Source organism: Podarcis cretensis, assembly GCF_951804945.1.
Source record: "Podarcis cretensis genome assembly, chromosome: 8".
NCBI lineage: Eukaryota > Metazoa > Chordata > Lepidosauria > Squamata > Lacertidae > Podarcis > Podarcis cretensis.
The window spans coordinates 19,396,494-19,416,917 of NC_137177.1; the positions used below are offsets into that span (position 1 = coordinate 19,396,494).

A 20,424-nucleotide genomic window follows, 5' to 3' on the forward strand; every position below is an offset into this window, starting at 1 on the left:
CATACTTCCATCGCCTTCTTTTTATGTGTCATTGCCACGGTGGCATCACCAAGGGATTTTTTTTTGCGGGGGGTCGCTGTTGACGGTCCTTCATGGGCCAGTTACACAGCTCATAACTAGTGGCCTACCAACCAGACCTTACTATTCCTGTCTCCCCTCTTGGGGTATCTGTTGCAGTGATCAAGGGTGCTTACATGTAGAAATAATAATAAACTGCACCCCACAGCTTGAAATCAAATCCATTAATCATAACACATTGAGGGGCCTGCAATAAAATGTCACAGTGTGATGTGCTCATGTTGCGGCCAAAATGGCACAAGGGGGAGGAAATATAAACAAGGTTTGCAGAAATATAATCTAATCTTGGGGAGGGGGAGACCCAAAAACAGCCTGGTGAGAACTGAGTATGCTCAGTGGCCACTAATACTGGGGGGAAATCAAGAGGTCTCTTCCAGCCACACAGGGAGATGGCAGGGATCGAACCTGGAACCGTTCAGCATGCAAAGTAGATTTTTTACCACTGAGCCACAGCCGTGCCACCGCTTTCCCCCAGAGCCTTGTATTTAATGGCACCAGCTCCATCCTTTTATATGGCCTGTTCCTTCATCCCCCTCACCTTCAAGGTCTTTGCCTTCGACGCCTGGATGTGTTTGCTCCAGAGGGAGTTGCCATGGGTGGAAAGGGGAGTCCAAGGTGAAACCTGCTCCCCTGGGTGTTTGTTTTCTCCCTTCCGAGGCTGTCACCTCCTGGTGCGTGACTTCAAAAAAGCACGCAAGAGGGCTTGGCATCCCCTCTCCTTCCTGGGACAAGGTGGCACCCAGAGGAATTGATAAAAGGGGGACACCCAAGAGGGGTCACCGTTTACCCTCCCTGAGCCACAGAGCACCTGCAGCAGCCTCAGACACTCGAGACCCACCCAGGTCTGTCTTGTTGGCCTTAGAGAAGACCAGACCCAAAGGAATCAAAATGGGGAAGGCGGTAAGGAGCTTCTGCTTTCATCTAGACACCACCGTTTTACAGAGGTTTCAGGTTTCCATCTCTGGCCTCCTTTTTCTTGTGAATTCTTGATGATCTGTGACCGTGGTGGGACCAGGGACGCTATACGTGATCCCACTTCCAATACTAATTGTGGCTGCAGATGTTTCAGGGCAGATATACAACTTGGTTTCCAAACTCTGAATCCCTGTAGTTTCCAGTTGAAGTCTGGTAATTTTTCATACCACAAATGTTCTGTTGTGTAGGGGGGTGTTGTTCCACTTTTGTTGCACTGTTACAGCGCAAGAACTGCCCTCCTGGTGGCAGTGACATTGGAGAGGTGTTGCAGAACAGCTAATAAAGCAGAATGGTTTGTGGATGGCCCAGCCTGAACCCACCACTAATTCACTATTATTGCATAAATATCACAGGGCAGGCAAAATAGACCAGCAAAGATGGTGCAGAATCTGGAAAATCAAGTTCTATGAAGAACAGTTGAGTTGACTGCTTTTAATTCGGAGAAGATGAAAAGGAGACAGGATAACTGCCTTCAAATATCTGAAATTCTGCCATGCAAAAGGGGGGGGGTGACTTGTTTATTGCTACTTCAAGGGACAGGAATAGACTGAATGTATGGGGAAGGCAAGAGAGCAGGTTTCTGCTATACTTTAAGAGAAACTTCCTAATGGAATGAGTTGTGTGCCAGTAGAACAGACTGCCTTGCAAGATGGCAGGGTCTCCTTCACTGGAAGTATTGAAGCACTGGAAGTATCATCAGTCAGGGATGCTGCAATTGCAAGATCCCTGCATTGATCAGGAGTTGGACTAAATGTCCTATGTGGTCCTTCCAGTTCTGCATTTCTTGGTGTCACAGTCTTCTGGAGAACTCTACCCACTCGATTCATGCACAAATCTGCAGAAAAGCAACAGTGCCAGAGTTAAACCTGCACTCTGCTATGATGGTTTCCAAAGGTCCCCCTTGACAAGAGATGAGGGAGAAATTCTACCCAGTTCATATTTAAAGGGAAATCCGCCTAACATTCAACACCATGAAAACAAAAATACAGCAATTACTTTGAAATTCTTGTTGCTCTGATTTTTTCAATGCAGTTCTCCAGCCAAGTGATGTGTACAGAATTGCATTTACAGTCAAACCTCGGATCCCGAACACCTCCATTTTGGAATGTTTCGGCTCCCAAATGCCGGAAGTAAATACTCCGGTTTTCTAATGTTTTTCAGAAGCCAAACATCCAACGCGGCTTCCGCTTGAGTGCAAGAAGCTTCTGCAGCCAATCGGAAGCCACACCTCAGTTCTCGAACATTTCAGAAGCCGAAAGGGCTTCCGGAATGGTTTACGTTCAACAACCGAGGTTTGACTGTACTAGGGTATAGTTTGTATTAAAATGCATACAGGCAAAGTGATGTGGGAATGTGGAGAGCTGAAAAGAAGAGTGGAAAATGAGAAGGTGAAATTGGCAGGTTTACTTCTTCCTGCCCTTGGCATCTTATAAATCACCATGTCATGTGCGACATCTAGCTAGTGAAAGAGAGCCAACAGGGCAAGGTGTTGCCACCTTTCAATGCATGTTTTTAGGCAAAGTGAGGGTTCTAGTGCTTCTTGTTAATTGTGAATGCACCACCCATATAGAAGATTAGATGTTGCATAAATTGAATTAAGTGGCAGCCGACAGACATAGCAAGGCTGAGAACAATCATGACAATTTGTAATACAGTTTCCGTCATTCTGGGTTTAGGAAGTTGAGCCAGTTGTTGAGTCTTGCACAGATGTAAGATTTCATAAGTTGGCTTCATTTCACATATCCTGGGGTTATCCAGGCAGTGAACTCACAGCAGAACATAGAACAGGGTAGAAATAGGAATCCAACCATCTGAGCAGAATCTCAGCTTCTGGCAGGGGTGTTTAAAAAATTTCTAAACCTCATAACTATTAATTAATTAATCTTTTTATTTGTATGCCACCTTTCCATAGTTAAAACCATGCTCAAGGTGGCTTACAACATGAAAAAATGTGCATAATTTTTTTTAAAAAAAAAACATAACAAAAGTAGTCATAAACAATAAATAAAACTCACCAAAAAGGAAACAACCAAATGGAACATTTCCCACATAACTCTAAAAAGATATACAGTGGTACCTCAGGTTACATACGCTTCAGGTTACAGACTCCGCTAAACCAGAAATAGTGCTTCAGGTTAAGAACTTTGCTTCAGGATGAGAACAGAAATTGTGCTCCAGCGGTGCGGCAGCAGCAGGAGGCCCCATTAGCTAAAGTGGTGCTTCAGGTTAAGAACAGTTTCTTTTTTTTTTTTTAATAATTTTTATTCATTTTTCAGATAGATAACAAAAACAATACAAAACAGTATAATTTCAATCTCATCATTTCATACCCTTCTTTCTTTTGACTTCCCCATACCTCCCCATCCCTGCATCCTTGTTTAATAGTTCTTTAGCAACCCTTAGGTCCATTATCTTAATTCCCTTTCATAAAGATTCCTTTAGTTTTTTTGATTACTGCTGCAATTCTTTACCTCTTACCCCCTGACATCTTAACATTCCTCAATTTTACAATTATTTTTAAGATATATTTTAAATTTCTTCCAGTCCTCTTCCACTGTCTCTTTCCCCTGGTCACGGATTCTGCCCGTCATCTCGGCCAGTCCCATAAAGTCAATCACCTTTGTTTGCCATTCTTCCAGAGTAGGTAGTTCTTGCGTCTTCCAATACTTTGCCAGTAGAATTCTTGCTGCTGTAGTGGCATACATAAAAAAATTCCTGTCCTTCCTTAACACCACTTGGCCAACCATGCCCAAGAGGAAAGCCTCTGGTTTCTTAGGAAAAGTCCACTTAAGGACCTTCTTAATTTCATTATAGATCATTTCCCAGAAAGCTTTAACCTTTGGGCAGGTCCACCAAAGGTGGTAGAAAGTGCCTTCAGTCTCATTACATTTCCAACACTTATTATTAGGCAAGTGGTAAATTTTTGCAAGCTTGACTGGGGTCATGTACCACCGATAGATCATTTTCATAATATTTTCTTTTAAAGCATTACATGCAGTAAATTTAATACCGGTGGTCCATAACTGTTCCCAGTCAGCAAACATAATATCATGACCAATATCTTGTGCCCATTTAATCATTGCTGATTTCACCGTTTCATCCTGTGTATTCCATTTCAACAGCAAGTTATACATTTTTGATAAGTTCTTAGTATTGGTTTCCAACAGTTCTGTTTCTAGTTTTGACTTCTCTTTCTGAAATCCTATTTTTCTGTCCTGTTTAAATGTCTCATTTATCTGATGGTAATGCAACCAATCTCGAACCTTAGGCTTTAGTTTCTCATAACTCTGAAGTTTCACCCTTTCACCATCATATTCTAAAATTTCATGATATTTTGGCCATTTAGAGTCCATATTAAGCTTTTTTACTTCCCTAGCTTCCATTGGTGACACCCACCTAGGGGTTTTACTTTCCAGCAGATCTTTATATCTAATCCAAACATTATACAATGCTTTCCTCACAATATGGTTTTTAAAACTTTTGTATACCTTTACCTTGTCATACCATAAGTATGCATGCCAACCAAAGCTATTGTCGTACCCTTCCAGGTCCAAAATGTCAGTGTTCTCAAGAAGTAGCCAGTGTTTCAACCAGCAGAAAGCTGCCGATTCATAATAAAGTCTTAAGTCCGGCAGGGCAAACCCCCCTCTATCCTTTGCATCAGTTAAAATCTTAAATTTAATTCTGGGCTTTTTGCCCTGCCAGACAAATTTTGATATGTCTTTCTGCCACTTCTTGAAACAATCCATCTTGTCCAAAATCTGCAACGTCTGGAATAAAAACAGCATTCTAGGCAATACATTCATCTTAATAGTAGCAATTCGGCCTAACAAGGAAAGTTTCAACCTTGACCATATTTCCAGATCCTTCTTTACCTCTGCCCAACTTTTTTCATAATTATCCTTAAATAAATTCACATTCTTGGATGTTAAGTTTAACCCCAGGTATTTTACCCTTTTTGTTATTTCCAGGCCTGTTTCATTCTGAAAACTCTCTCTTTCTTCCATTGTTAAGTTTTTTTCCAACACTTTCGTTTTTTGTTTGTTCAATTTAAAACCTGCTACTCGACCAAATATTTCAATCAGTTCTAATACTCTTTTAGTACTAGTGTCTGGCTGTTGCAAGGTCAATACTAGGTCATCTGCAAATGCTCTTAACTTGTAATGTCTAACTCCGACCTGAACTCCTTTAACCAACTGGTCCTTTCTAATCATGTTTAACAAAATCTTCCGCCCATTCCTCTTGCCAAAAAGCTATAAAGTTCTCTGTAAGGAATTCCACAAGGTTGTCCCCTTCCCCTTCAGGAACCAGTCTAAGTTTTAAATTCTTCTCTTTCCTCTGAAGTTCCAATAAAGAGAGGGCTGCATCATGCTCATTCACTTTTTTAATAATAGGCCCAACCTTTTCCCTTGTCTCCTCAGCCGTATTTTTTGCACTTTCTGCAATCTTTCGTGTTTCAGAGCTCTCCTGGATTAATCTATTTATAGAATCTGTGTTAGACTTTACACTGGCTGTATTAACATCTAGTCTTGTTGTCAACTCTGTTAATTTTTTGGAGTTCTCTGTCGATAGCTTTGTCAGTGCTTCCAGAGATTGATTTATTTTAAGGAGTGCCTGTGTCATAGGATCCATAGAAGCTACTGTTTTTTCCTGTGCAGCTGGTGCAGTTCCTGATATGGAGCCCCTTTTCTTCTGGGATTGTTTTGCTTTAAGCCTTGTTACTATCTCTTCTGTAGGGCCACTCATATCCTCAAGGTCGTTTTCACAGAGTTAGTTTCCAAGTGGAAAATCCCACTGTTACTTTTCCAAATGCAACACTTTCACTTAAGACCCTCTAGAGGGAGCATTCAATTGTATCCAAATGGCAAGGAGAAAAGACAAAGAAGCAAGAAAGTATAACAGTAGCCAGTAATTTCCAGAGTCCAAACCAAAAAGTCTCTGTCTTCTATGTAACCAAAATGCAACAGGGTAAATCTAAGGTCCAGTAACTTTGTTACAAGCAAGCCCCCACTTTAAAAAGTTTGACAGTTCATGTCCCGGTGTCTTGTTTGGGCAGCCCGTCCTGGGGGGGGGGGGTTTGACAGTGGAAGGTCTTATTTTCCCAATCGTTTTCCAGCAGATTAACAATGTCCCAATCCCTTCCCCCCTTCTCCTGCCTTTCGGGGGGGAAATTTAGTCCGATGTCAGTTTGACAGCTTAAAAAAAAAAAGAAAGGTTCCCTTCAAATGCAGCTTGATTTTTCGTTGCTTTGTTTCTCCTGCAGCTCCGGGGAGGCAGACTTCCTTAATTTATGCCTTTCCCGTTTTCAGCCAAATTTCTTATTTTGGAGTCCCGTCAATTTCCAGTCTTACTCACGGGTGTTGTAGTCAATTTCCAGTTACAGGAAGGAATCGGCGCTCTCCGTTCATGGCGACGCGGCTTCACTCCGCTAGCTGGGTGACGACTCTCAGCACCGCGCTTACCCCGATGCCGCTCAGAAGCCTTTAAAAAGGCTCCTTCACAGTGCCGGGGGGCGCAAAAGGTGCCCACCGAATCTCCTTTGTTCACAGGCTCCGCGCCTGTGATTTTAGGGGTCCCCCGCTCGCCGTAGCGGGTAAGACCCGAACTAGCGAAGCAGTCCTGCCTCGGAGCTCGAGGCTCGGACCGCCATTAAACGCTGGCGTCGACCGGAAGTCCAGGTTAAGAACAGTTTCAGGTTAAGAATGGTACCTCCGGAACGAATTAAGTGCTTAACCTGAGGTACCACTGTAAAAATAAAGATACAGTACAAAAAATTAATATCAATGAACAACCCCTCTCCCAACTAGAGAGAAGAATATGAGGAGAAATCTTGAGAGAATTGCTATGTGTAGGGAGAGAGGAGAGAGAGAAAGAGAGATGTCCCACATGTTAAATGGGCGGGGGGGTCAAGTACATTATCCCACTGAAATCAGCAGGGTTTAAAAATCCTCGATCCTGAACCAATCAAACTGATTTGGGCTGACCTGTGGTTTGGCCATGGTTCAATTAATTTTGGTTGCAATCTTAAATCCACTTATCCCTGGAGTAAACTGGATCCAACCCACAGAAAGGATGCCCCCCTCCCCCGCTTAGAACTACTGATTTTGTTCTCCTACACAAATGCAGGCAGATTAATCCACTCGAGTTGTGGTTGTTTTTTCTTATGCTGAGGAACAGATCCAGCCAAGCTCGTGACCACCACCACCCAGTTCCTCAGGCACAAAGAAAGGGTGCCCTAACAAGAACCCTCACTTTGAGAAAATCTCCTATCTTGTCGAATTTGAATTCAGTCTCTACTGCAAGGGAGATTGTTGGGTTTGAGCTCCGAAATACGATAAAGGACAGGGCCTCCGAACATGTGTGAAGTGCCTTTCCTTCCCATTAATAGTGCCTTTCAGCCTGTGCCACCTGCATTCCCCCATTCATGAAAGGCAGTGCCTCTGAACATGTGTGAAGTGCCTTTCCTTCTCATTAATAGTGCCTCTCAGCCTGTGCCACCTGCATTCTCCCATTCATGAAAGGCAATGCCTCTGCACATGTGCAAAGTACCCTTCCCCCAGCAATTAATGAAAGACAGCACCTCTGAGCATGTATGAAGTGCCTTTCCCAGCAGTTAATAGATGATAATGCCTCTATTCATAAGTCCCTTCCCCTTGCGGTTAATAAAAGGATGTGCTTCTGAGCATGTGCAGAGTGCCTTTCCCCAAAACTAAAGTTTCAGCTGATTACATTGCCATGGCGCATCAGTTCAAGTTCACAAATCTCTATTTTCCCCTCACTCTTGGCTTCAGGACAAGTACGAGATGTACTCGGTGGAAATGGAGAAACATCCTGGTGGGGAAATGGATGTCAAGATCAAGAAGAAGAAGAAAGGGGAAAAGAAGAAAGAGAAATTGGAGAGTATGAAGAAAGAGATGGATGTGGTAAGTCAGCTGAATGCTGATTTGGACGTTCTCAAAGGGACTCTTATTCCGTGAGACAGAGAGGCAACTGAGGAAAGGCCCTTGCTTGCAGTCACACTTCCATAATATTTATTTATCATATTTACCATCCTAGCTATTGCTGCCGGTGTTACTTGTTATCTGGAAAGGCAACATGGTGACTTGGCAAAGGGCGCAGGTTTAAATCTCTGCTCAGCCACCAAGCTCATTGGGTGACCTTGGCAGGGATGGCGGCTGCTTTAAGATGGGGTCCCTTCTGCTCTGAGGGGCCCCTGTAGGCTTACCACTGAGCCTCTTGGGCCTGCCGATCGGAAGGTCGGCGGTTCGAATCCCCATGACAGGGTGAGCTGCCATTGCTCTGTCCCAGCTCCTGCCAACCTAGCAATTTGAAATCACACCAGTGCAAGTAAATAAATAGGGAAGGTAAACGGCGTTTCCATGCGCTCTGGTTTCCATCATGGTGTTCTGTTGCACCAGAAGCTGTTTAGTCATGCTGGCCACATGACCCGGAAAGCTGCCTGTGGACAAACGCCGTCTCCTTCAGCCTGAAAGCAAGATGAGCGCTGCAACCCCATAGTCACCTTTGACTGGACTTAACCATCCAGGGGCCCTTTACCTTTTCTCTCTTTTTTTACCTTTTATGTGGTAGTTGTGAGGCAGCGGCAGCTGCGGGCAGTCCCTGCCACCCAATATCCCTTTCCCTCCCCCCTCTGAAGCCACTCTCTCTTCATCTTGGGTCTGCTTTCCCTTTTAGGACGATCACCAGTTGTCCATAGAAGACCTGGAGCTCAAGCATCGGACCAGCGTCACCAAGGTGATGCCCACAGGTTTAAAGAGGGGATATGCAACAATCTGAGTGTGGTGTATTCTTGTCTGGGGTCCTCCCGATCTGAATGTTTGTGCGCCATCTAGTGTTGAAACAAAATATTACAGGGATTTTAAAAATGTGTCCAAAATGTCAAAATTCATACTCAAAGCACATATTACCTCACAACGTCAGTGGCATATTATGCTTTTTCTTTTTTTTTTCTTTTGACAAAGTAATAATAATAAATAAATAAGAATAAAAATGTGCACCCCCTACCCCCAACCATTCCAACCTCGCAAAATTTCAATAGCCCTTGTGATGGTTTGACCCCTTTCTGTTTAACAGTACAGATTCTACAAACACCTTCCATATTTCCTCGAAATCATTTCTCCTGTGTATTCCCCATCTTACCTTAATGCAGTGGTATAGTGTGGGTTGTCAGCACCCGGGGCAAGGCAAGTAATTTGCGCCCCCTAACCCGGTAGGGGCAGAGAGCTGCGAGTGCGAGCGCGCCCCCTCAGATGTTGCGCCCGGTGCGGCCGGCCCCCCCTGCACCCCCCACGCTATGCCACTGCCTTAATGGCACATGTTTATTGATCATTAATAGCTATATCCCCACACCTCTTTATAACATTCTCCTATTTTATATTCTGCTTGCCCCTTCCACTTCCTAGCTATCATAATTCATGTAGCAGTCAATAAATTAGTGAGCGAGTCCTTTATAGCCTGTGAACCTTCCACCCCACCTTAAATTGATAATAATGCTACCTCTGGACCTTATATTATGCTTCTTAGGTAAGAAGGAGTACTTAAACTATCCAACTAACTTTATTTCCAAGAGAATTCAATTGTTGTGGTTTTTTGTTTTGTTTTTTTAGCTAAAAGCCCCAGCTCTTCTGGCAAATATTGAGCTACTGTGTCAGAACTTTTAGAATCACAATCCGTTTGAAATCGGTTCTTTTGCCATATCAAGATTTGATCTCAAGGTGCATTTTTTTTCCAACCATGCATTTTTGTAAAAGAAAAGTTGAAGAAGCTTTCCCCCCACCACAACCCACATTTGCTTTCATGATCTCTTTGGAACGCGCTTCATAGTCTTGGGAGTAAACGAACATAAGAACAGCCTACTGGATCAGGCCAATGTAATCTTGCATCCTGTTCTCACAGCAGCCACTCAGATAGCTGTGGAAAAACCCTCCAGCAGGACCTGAGAACATGAGTCTTCTCCCCTCCTGTAGCTTCCAGAAACTGTTGATTGAGAAGCATTACTGCCTCCAGCTATAGCACAGCCACCAAATGGGCTTTGGGGAGTGTTGTGTTTTCAGTGGTCCGTGTCTGCCTGAGCTTGAGTCTGGACTAAGGATTCTGAGCGCCTGTGTTCTGATTCGATACATGTTGTCCAATCACAGAACATTTCAGGATTTGGGCCTCTGCCATTGGCCCTTGAACTCTGAGTCGTGATTCGCAGTCTGGAAGTTTAGACAGCCAATCAAGTTGGGAGTGGGAGTGGCCCAGGCTTACAGAAATATATACAGTGGTACCTCTGGTTACATACTTAATTCGTTCCGGAGGTCCATTCTTAACCTGAAACTGTTCTTAACCTGAAGCACCACTTTAGCTAATGGGGCCACCAGAGCACAATTTCTGTTCTCATCCTGAAGCAAAGTTCTTAACCCAAGGTACTATTTCTGGGTTAGCAGAGTCTGTAACCTGAAGCGAATGTAACCTGAAGCGTATGTAACCCAAGTTACCACTGTATAAGCAGTTGTTTTGACTCTGTTTCCCAGTGATGTAGTTCAATAAAAGTTCTTCCTGTTATCACTCTGTCTTGCCTCATGGGAACCCACCTACACTTCAAGGAGGTAGCCTTCTTGGACCCAAATATTTGGGACTGTCAAAGCAGAGGACAAGCTAGGGACTCAGAATTGTCTCTTCCCCAACTCCAGTCCTGGGGGGAAGTATTTCTAATGGTCCTGCCTCCCCTTCTCTCTACTTCCAGGGCCTGAGCAGCACTGTGGCAGGAGAGATCCTTCTTCGTGATGGCCCCAATGAGCTGAAGCCCCCCAAGGGCACTCCTGAGTATGTGAAGTTTGCCCGCCAGCTGGCCGGGGGGCTGCAGTGTCTCATGTGGGTGGCAGCAGCCATCTGCCTCATTGCCTTTGGCATCCAGCTCGGGCAAGGTGACCTCACCAGTGCAGACAACGTAAGTGCCGAAAGCAGGGCTGGGAGAAGCTGTAGTCCCTCCAGGTGTGACTGGACTACAACTCCCATCATCCCTGAGCTTTGGCCATCCTGGCTGGGGCTGATGGGAGCTGGAGTCCTATGACACCTGGAGGGTCCTGTTGTCCATTCCCCTCTGCATCCCTGACTTAAAAGATGCTATGAGGAGGACACAGTGGTGAGAAATAAAACTGGTGAGCGAAAGGTGGTGAGGTTCAGGTCACCCAGCAGTGATGCTCCAACAAATGCAGAATTTTAAAGTGGAAACTGAAGGCGTAACAGCTGCTGGAGTGACAAAATACTACACAAAGATCATAGGCTCTTTTTTGCTTTCTTCCCCATATAGCTATACTTGGCTATTGCTCTCATTGCTGTCGTGGTCGTGACCGGCTGCTTCGGCTACTACCAGGAATTCAAAAGCACCAACATCATTGCGAGCTTCAAGAATCTAGTGCCGCAGGTAAGGGGAAATTTCCTGGGTGACTGCTGTTGCAAATGTGGCTGAAGGCAGTGAAGGATCAGGCCAGGTTTACACGCAGGTGTGCACACACAACCACAGATCAGGCTCCTGTAATTTGTAGAAGTGAAACTGGCAATTCCAAGTTCTTTCTTTCTTTCTTTCTTTCTTTCTTTCTTTTAATGAAAAATAGCCCTAGGAGACTAAAGGAATATAAGAGGGAGAATTTGATCTTTTCTACTCCTGCTGCACCCAAATAGTTGAAGGAAAGAAATCATAGCTCAGCAGCAGACTTCATGCTTTGAGTGCTTTCTTCTGTGGTCAGTAACTTATTTTGTTAAGATCAATTAAATGAGGGAATTCAGAGTTCCCCTGACTTCTCTTTATCTTCTGGGGAAGAGTTTCTGTTAGCATATGGAAGGAAGAATTCATTGCACCAAGCAGGAACCTTAAACTTGTTTTTACCCTATATTTTATTCTGCGAACCACTCTGAAATCTTATGATGAAGGGCTGTATATAAATCTAATTAATAATAATTATTATTAATAAGGAGTAATAATAATAATAAGGAGTGCCTGGTGTGCTCTGGTCCATGGGGTCACAAAGAGTCGGACACGACTAAACGACTAAACAACAACAACAATAATAATAAGTTTGATCCCAAGCATCTTCAGTTAAAGGGATGAGGCAGAAGATGTTAATGGATAAACTGTGAGATAGCTACAAGACACCTATGGACTGTGGCTAATGTCATGACTATTCAGCTTCAAAAACACCAGCAGTGGGAGAACACTGGAACCAGAATAAGCAGTAATGTGTAGACAGCCATGGCTAGGCAGCAAATTACCAGCCAGTGCTGCTATTTCAGCAGAGGTGCTGCATGATCGTGGCAGCAGGCTCAAATACAGTGCATTGCAATAGGTAAAGGTAAAGGACCCCTGGATGCTTAAGTCCAGTGGGGTTGTGGCGCTCATCTCACTTTCAGGCCGAGGGAGCCGACGTTTGTCCACAGACAGCTTTCTAGGGCATGTGGCCAGCATGACCAAACTGCTTCTGGCGCAACGGAACACTGCGACAGAAACCAGAGTGCACGGAAATGCCATTTACCTTTCCGCCACAGCAGTACCTAATTATCTACTTGCACTGGCGTGCTTTCAAATTGCTAGGTTGGGACAGAGCAACGGGAGCTCGCCCCGTGGTGGGGATTCGAACAGCCAACCTTCTGATCGGCAAGCCCAAGAGGCACAGTGGTTTAGACCACAGCGCCACCCGCGCCCCGCATTACAATAGTCCCATCTGGAGGTGTGGTTTGATTTATAGGTTTCCAAGTTTTAACGTCTGACTCTTGTTCCTCCCGACCTCAGCAAGCCACAGTGATTCGAGATGGCGACAAGTTCCAGATCAACGCCAATCAGCTGGTGGTGGGTGACCTGGTGGAGATCAAAGGGGGAGACCGAGTCCCAGCAGACATCAGGATTATCACCTCGCAAGGCTGCAAGGTACACAAGACCTTTGTGGGAAGGGGAAAATTCTAAGCAAAACCTACCTTCTCGTAGCTTGTGCCTCTGCTGCCCTCTCCTGGATGAAGCAAACCATAAAGTCTGATTATTATTTTTTTGCCTGGGGAGAAGTAGATAAATTCATGGAAGACAAGGCTACCAATAGCTACAACGTATGATGGCTATGTACCACTTCCACTACCTGAGGCAGTATGCCTGTTGTTGGAGAAAGACAATGCAAGAAGGCTACAACCTTGCTTGGGCACTTCCCAGAAGCATCTGCTTGGCCACTGTGAGAAGAAAGTGCTGGACAAGATGGGACTGGGAAGGGAGCTGACGCATTACTTGGTCACTTGGAGCATGTGAATCCTGATAGCCACTTCTACGCAGTTGCAGCAGGGAAGCACAGGGCATCACCCTTCTCCTTCTCCTATGCAACTGCAGCACAGTGCTTCACCCTTCCCCCACCAGCCGCTTTTACCTAAACAAATCCCTCCCTGCCAACCTATCCAGGCGTCCATACTCACCTGTTCATTACATGCAAAGAGTTTGTATCCAACTCAATTTTGCTCAGAATACACCCACTGAAATTGATGGGCCTAAGGTGATGGTGTCCTTTAATTTCCAAGGGTCTACTCTGAGGCTAACAAACATTGGATAAAACCCACCTTTCTAGAATGCCGTCTTGGTGCAGGTGGGTAAATTTCAGGGAGGAAAGCGAGGGGTAGGCAAGGGCTTTTGATATTAATATCAATTTTCGTTAGTCCCTTTTCTCACAGAGTGGCACAAAACAAATTACATTTATAAAACCAAGGGGGAAAGCTAAAAACACAGTTATGCAGATATGCCCCTCTAATAGAGGCCACCATGCCACCCTTGAAATTAAGGAACAAAGCCCAGATAAAGAGAAAAATATTTGCCTGTAACATAAAAGTACATAAAGATGGTGTCAGGTATGCCTCCATGGGGAGAGCGTTCCACAAGCAGGGGGCCACCACTGAAAAGGCTCCTTCTTGTGTCCCATGGAGAGGGCACACAAAGAAGGGCCTCAGATGATTATCTCAGTGAGGACCATGTCAGTTCATGTGGGGAGAGGCAGTCCATGGCAAATAGCCACATGCATGAATCACGCTTCTCTCTCTCCCTTTCAGGTGGATAATTCCTCTCTGACTGGGGAATCAGAGCCTCAGACAAGAGCCCCCGAATGCACCCACGAGAGCCCCCTGGAAACTAGAAACATTGCCTTCTTCTCTACCATGTGCTTAGAAGGTAGGAAGGTGTCCAAGTGTGTGTGAATGGGTGGGCAGTGTGTGTGTGTGTGTGTGTGTGTGTGTGTGTGTGTGAGAGAGAGAGAGAGAGAGAGAGAGAGAGAGAGAGAGAGAGAGAATAGTGTGTGTGTGTGTGTGTGTGTGTGTGTGTGGAGTGCATATATCTATATTATGGTCCTGCTTTGGGATTTGGCCCTGCCCACTGCCAGTATGCAGTCCTTGACCACTTTTCTTGAGGGTCTTCATCCTGAGTGAGGCAGTGGGAGGACCATTAAAAGCTGCTCAACCATCACTGCTTCCCGTGATCTACAAAGCTGGCAGGGCCTGGCCCAAATCCACACAGAGTCCTTACGAATGGTTTCCCATCGTGAAGAATGCACCCTGGGGGGCCTGGCCATCTGGACATGCCCCTACCTAAAGAAGTTTGGGGGGTCACGTTTATGAACCCATACCAGCTCTGTTTATCTGCCTGTGTCCTCTCAGGCACAGCCACGGGTATCATCATTAACACTGGGGACCGTACCATCATTGGGCGCATTGCCAGCCTGGCTTCGGGCGTGGAGAATGAGAAGACACCCATCGCCATCGAGATAGAGCACTTTGTCGACATCATTGCCGGCTTGGCCATCTTCTTTGGGGCCACCTTCTTTGTGGTCGCCATGGTGATTGGATACCCCTTTCTTAAGGCCATGGTCTTCTTCATGGCCATTGTGGTGGCATACGTCCCCGAGGGCCTTCTGGCAACTGTCACTGTAAGTATCGCTCTCCCTCGGTTTTAGGGCAGGGGTGGGGATCATGTAGCCCTCGACATGTTTCTTTTGTCTGTCCCAAATCTTCCAACATTCAGCTTCAGTGGATGCCTCAGAGTTACAGATTTATGAGAAAGAGAGAAAACTAAATTCCCCTGTCAATTTCTTCATATTATGCATAATCTTCATAGATTTATCATGCCCCTCTTGCTCACTTTTAACAAACGTTGCGTACACGCTATTCCTCTGAAGCACATTCAAAACAAATTTTGCCCCTCAAGGATTTCTGGGCATTGTAGTTTGTACAGGGTTGCTGGGAATTGCAACTCTATGAGGGATAAACTACAATTCCCAGAATTCTTTGAGGGGAGAAATGTGTTTCAAATGTGATTTAGTGTTATAGTGTGTATGCAGCCCCAAATTCTAAAACATGGTAACCTTTCCTTCATTACATGTATTTTCAGCTGAAGTTTTCTACATTTCCATCTCTCTGTCTTTGTCTCTTTCTCTTTATTCATAGGTTTGTCTTTCCCTCACAGCCAAACGCCTGGCCCGGAAGAACTGTGTGGTGAAGAACTTGGAGGCCGTCGAGACGCTGGGCTCAACTTCTGTCATCTGCTCTGATAAAACAGGGACTCTCACTCAGAACCGCATGACCGTCTCCCACCTTTGGTTTGACAACCAGATCCATACAGCGGACACCACAGAAGATCAATCAGGTGCAGAAACTGGGCTTCACAAATGCTGGGCCAGAGGCACTTGTGTCCGAGAGACTAATGGATAGGGTTGGCCAGGAAAGGCAGGGTCAATTGATTTAAATCAGGGGTACGGAATATGTGTGTTGTTGGACTACAGTTCCCATCATCCATGGCTATTGGTGGAGGCTGGTCCATTAGAGCGAATAGGGCACTGTTCCACCATCTTCAGTCTTCTCCCAGTCAGCCCCCACCTGCCTGCCATCCTACTTAGAAGCAGTCCAGCAGGTGGCCATGGCTGTCAGCAACCTCCTCCTGCCACCCGGCATGACCAATCATATCCAAACACAGCCAGAAACTTGCTCCTTGATGTCAGAAACCACCATGCAGTGTCACCATGTCAATTGTTATTTTAATTTCAGGTAGGTAGCCATGTTGGTCTGACACAGTAGCACCTTAGAGACCAACTAAATTTGTTCTGGGTATAAGCTTTCATGTGCATGCACACTTCTTCAAATACTCTGAAACAGAAACCACCAGACCCTTATATAGAGAGGGAGGGTGGGGTGGGGTATTTCTCAGAAGGGTAGTAGGAGATGGGTGATTGACTCAATGGGTATGGTAAACCTGTTGACGACTGTTCATTACTGCTATTAGTCCTACAGGAAAAAGCAAGAGATAGTATGCAGATGACCAAAAATAGCTTTAGCATGTATAATGAGACAAGAATCCACTATCTCTATTCGGACCAGGTCTCTCCATTGTTTTCAGTTTAGTAATAAGTTGTAATTCAGCAACTTCTCTTTCAAGTCTGTTTCTGAAATTCTTTTGTAATAAGACAGCTGCTTTTATATCTTGTATTGAATGTCCTGTGAGATTGAAGTGTTCTCCTACTGGTTTCTCTGTCTTGTGATTCCTGATGTCAGATTTATGTCCTCCCTCTATATATAAGGGTCTGGTGACTTCTGTTGCAGAGTATCTGAAGAAGTGTGCATGCACACGAAAGCTTATACCTAGAAAAAAACTTGGTCTCTAAGGTGCTACTGGACAATTTTTTGTTATTTTAATGTAATGGTTGGCCTCCCTGGGGCTCCTGGGTAAAGGGTAGGGACCACAGGCACCTCAAATAAATCAATAATATCTGAACTATAATGGACACCAATATACCAGTTCATTAGAATCATTAAATGATGAGCAGTGAGCAAGGCCTCTGAGGCTAATGTCATAGAATCATAGAATCATAGAGTTGGAAGAGACCACAAGGGCCATTGAGTCCAACCCCCTGCCAAGCAGGAAACACCATCAGAGCACTCCTGACATATGGTTGTCAAGCCTCTGCTTAAAGACCTCCAAAGAAGGAGACTCCACCACACTCCTTGGCAGCAAATTCCACTGTTGAACAGCTCTTACTGTCAGGAAGTTCTTCCTAATGTTTAGGTGGAATCTTCTTTCTTGTAGTTTGGAACCATTGCTCCGTGTCCGCTTCTCTGGAGCAGCAGAAAACAACCTTTCTCCCTCCTCTATGTGACATCCTTTTATATATTTGAACATGGCTATCATATCACCCCTTAACCTCCTCTTCTCCAGGCTAAACATGCCCAGCTCCCTTAGTCATGGCCCAGGCTGGTTCATATGGGTGAAAGCAATCCTTTGGATAACTCGGTCCTAAGCCATCTGATACAGAAAAAAACTATTAGTGCCACCTCCCCTCACTCTGTCTCATTTTGTGCCTTCCAGGGCAAAGTTTTGATCAGTCCTCTGAGACGTGGAGAGCTCTCTGCAAAGTGGTGAGCCTCTGCAACCGAGCCTTTTTCAAATCAGGCCAGGATAGCGTCCCTGTCCCAAAGGTAAGGAAGAGCAACGGGATATGGCTGGAATACATTTCTGCTAGTAAATGTGCAGTCCAAAAGTACACAATGCAGCAATTTAGCTGAAGCTAATGTTTCAAATAGTAATTTAAAAAATATTTGCTTAAAATAATAATATACTTTTTAATTAAAGCAAGAAAAGCGAGTTAAAAAAAACACATTCTTGGGTTAACAGCAGCAACAACAACACCACAACTACACATCAGGCTGGTACAATAAAATAGAAGCCTTTAAACACAGAATAACATAAAAGCCATTACTCTCATGGGTGAAATGAATCTTAAGGAGTAATAATACCATATATTATTGAATCAACCAAATCCATCGATAAGCAGACAGAGGTACTGTTGAACTATTGTTCTTTGTTCTATTTGTGAATTGCTTCCCATAAAGCATCCTGAAGCGATTCACAATGTAATAACATATAGGGAAAACACTACAAAGCCCATCGTGCACAACCTGCTTGGCAAATGCTCAGGGATGATGGGAGGTGGTCCAACAGCATCTGAGGACCCAGGGTTGGGGGAAGACTGTATCTCTGGTGCTTGTTTGTGTCAAATCAAGCCTGGAGGAGCCTGCACCCTGCCCACCAATCCTACATGTGTGGCAATAGCCTTCTTCTTATGCTCAGAGACTCTTCCATCTCCAGCCAATCTGTAAGTAAACTTGTCAGTCCCTTTTGTGGAGACGGTGTCTCCAGATCATCAGGGCTGGTCCTAAAATGTGCCTTTTCTCTCCTCGCCCCCGAAATGGCGCTGCATTTCAGCTGTACTGACCTATGTCCATTTTCTCTCTGGCATCCGACCCCAGCGGATCGTCATCGGAGACGCCTCAGAGACAGCCTTGCTGAAGTTCTCAGAGATCACCCTGGGCAACGTGATGGAGTACCGGGACCGCTACAAGAAAGCCTGCGAGATCCCCTTCAACTCTACCAACAAGTTCCAGGTCAGCTGCTGACTCTGCTCCGAAGGGCTGAGTAGGCCTTTGCCAGCCTCAGCCACCCTTGTTCAGTTATCTCAGAATGAACTGCAGAAAACTCTGAGGCAGCCCATTGGCCCATAAAAGCCCAGTTCTCTTCTGTGCTCACCAACCCTGCCTGCAAAGCAAGCTGATAACGCCCCTTGCTGGCGTAGATGAAGGATACAGGAAACATTTACATGGGTTGCTGCTCCTGATTTTGCCCCCCCCCCCCAGCCACTGGCATGCGGCCTGCAGAAGGTTGCTTTGAAGGGAATGTGGCCCTCGGTCTAAAAATAAAAAGGTTCCCCACCCCTGTGCTAGAGTGCGAAGGTGGTGGAGTGGACTACATCGCTTCAGAATGCAAGGTCGCATTTTTGAATGCTGCTCTATGGGGGATGTTTGTCTTTTTTAAAAAGAAAAACTTCAGGCAAGTAGAAGTTTAGCACTGCAAGGAGTAGGTCGGGGATGAATCTTTCTCTCTAATTTGCTCGTTATTGTATTGAACTTGTGGGGAGATGTTGTTGTTGTTGTTTGTTTGTTTTTCACATGCTGCCCACATCCTAAAGCGGTGCAGTCTACCAGTTCTACTGTCAGTGTGTACCATTAGATCATTTTGGACTCTGGATTTTGAATAGCAGTGCCTATGACACCACTTACTTCAACATGTCGTAAGCCCACCCCTCTTTTGGGGGTGATGTTCTGCAGAATGCCCCCCCCCCAAAGTTCTGCCCTGATGGCACCATTGTCTGCCGTGTGCCTAGACTAGGCCTCAGTCCCGCTCTCCCCAACAAGAGGGCAAAAGAAAGGAGGCTAAAACGCAGGGCGTATTTTTATGAACGAGTCCTCCTGTGTCTCCTGCTTCCCTTCTTCGCTCCAGCTGTCCATCCATGAGCTCGATGACCCTCGAGACCAGCGCTACCTGATGGTGATGAAAGGAGCTCCCGAGCGCATCCTGGAACGCTGCTCCACTATCATGATCAAGGGTCAAGAGCTGCCCCTCGACGAACAGTGGAAGGAGGCTTTCCAAACAGCTTACATGGACCTTGGCGGGCTGGGCGAGCGTGTACTGGGTAAGGCGGGAGGGTGAGGGGTGGGTGTGGGTGCTGTTGGTAGAACTTGGGACCTGATAAAGGCCAGCTCTGTATTCTGAGGTACCATCAGAGCCAGCTGTATAGATTTGAGGGAACACTTAGCAAAACTCTCTCTCCCTCTCATGGATTTTCTGTGTCAAGTGTTCTCAGGAGTGACATGGAGCTCCCATTTCACTCTCCCACAATGGCTTGGGGTGTTGGAACGTCAAAGGGCATTGTGAGAAATGTCAATGACAGCTCCAAGCCGCCCAGCACTCATCCTGAGGATGCCTGGTACTTGTGCTGATCCTGGCAGCTGGCATGTCAACTGGCTGAAACACAAGGAGTTGCCTTGTACTGAGTTGGACCATTGGCCCATCTAAGTCAGTATCATCTACACTGGCTGGCAACTGCTGTCCAAGGTTTTAGATAAATAATCTCTCCCAGCCCTACCTGGAGATGCTGGGGATTGAACCTGATACCTTCTGCATGCAAGGCAAGTGCTCTGCCCCTGAGCTATGACCTTCCTAAGCAAGTGTCCAATGAGACCACAAGGGTAGGAGTCCAGGAGGCCAGCAGTAGGTGGAGCCAGAGCCAAATTCCCCGTGTTTGGTTGTTAAACCACTCTGGGAATTGTAGTTCTGTGGGGGAATATAGGGGTCTCCGAACGACTCTCAGCACGCTTAACAAACTACAGCTCCCAGAATTCTTTGGGGAAAAGCCATGACTCTTCAAAGTGCATAATGCTTTCAATGTATGGTGTGGATGTGGCCCAATTATTTCTAAATGCACATCTCTACACATTATTAATTGCATTTCTACCCTGCCCCTTCCT

At 45.4% G+C, this 20,424-nt stretch overlaps 1 protein-coding gene across 1 annotated transcript in view; it reads left to right on the forward strand.

Annotated features, from left to right (window-relative positions):
- Positions 1 to 838: 838 nt before the first annotated feature.
- Positions 839 to 20,424, forward strand: part of ATP4A (ATPase H+/K+ transporting subunit alpha) — a 31,597-nt gene continuing 12,011 nt past the window's right edge. The window contains exons 1-12 of the mRNA XM_079985956.1: positions 839 to 978; positions 7,845 to 7,976; positions 8,749 to 8,808; positions 10,802 to 11,005; positions 11,369 to 11,482; positions 12,845 to 12,979; positions 14,131 to 14,248; positions 14,731 to 14,999; positions 15,517 to 15,715; positions 17,429 to 17,538; positions 18,370 to 18,504; positions 19,397 to 19,589. Of these exons, the coding sequence (XP_079842082.1) occupies positions 967 to 978; positions 7,845 to 7,976; positions 8,749 to 8,808; positions 10,802 to 11,005; positions 11,369 to 11,482; positions 12,845 to 12,979; positions 14,131 to 14,248; positions 14,731 to 14,999; positions 15,517 to 15,715; positions 17,429 to 17,538; positions 18,370 to 18,504; positions 19,397 to 19,589 (1,681 nt within the window). The 5' untranslated portion in view covers positions 839 to 966. The remainder of the gene's footprint in view (positions 979 to 7,844; positions 7,977 to 8,748; positions 8,809 to 10,801; positions 11,006 to 11,368; positions 11,483 to 12,844; positions 12,980 to 14,130; positions 14,249 to 14,730; positions 15,000 to 15,516; positions 15,716 to 17,428; positions 17,539 to 18,369; positions 18,505 to 19,396; positions 19,590 to 20,424) is intronic.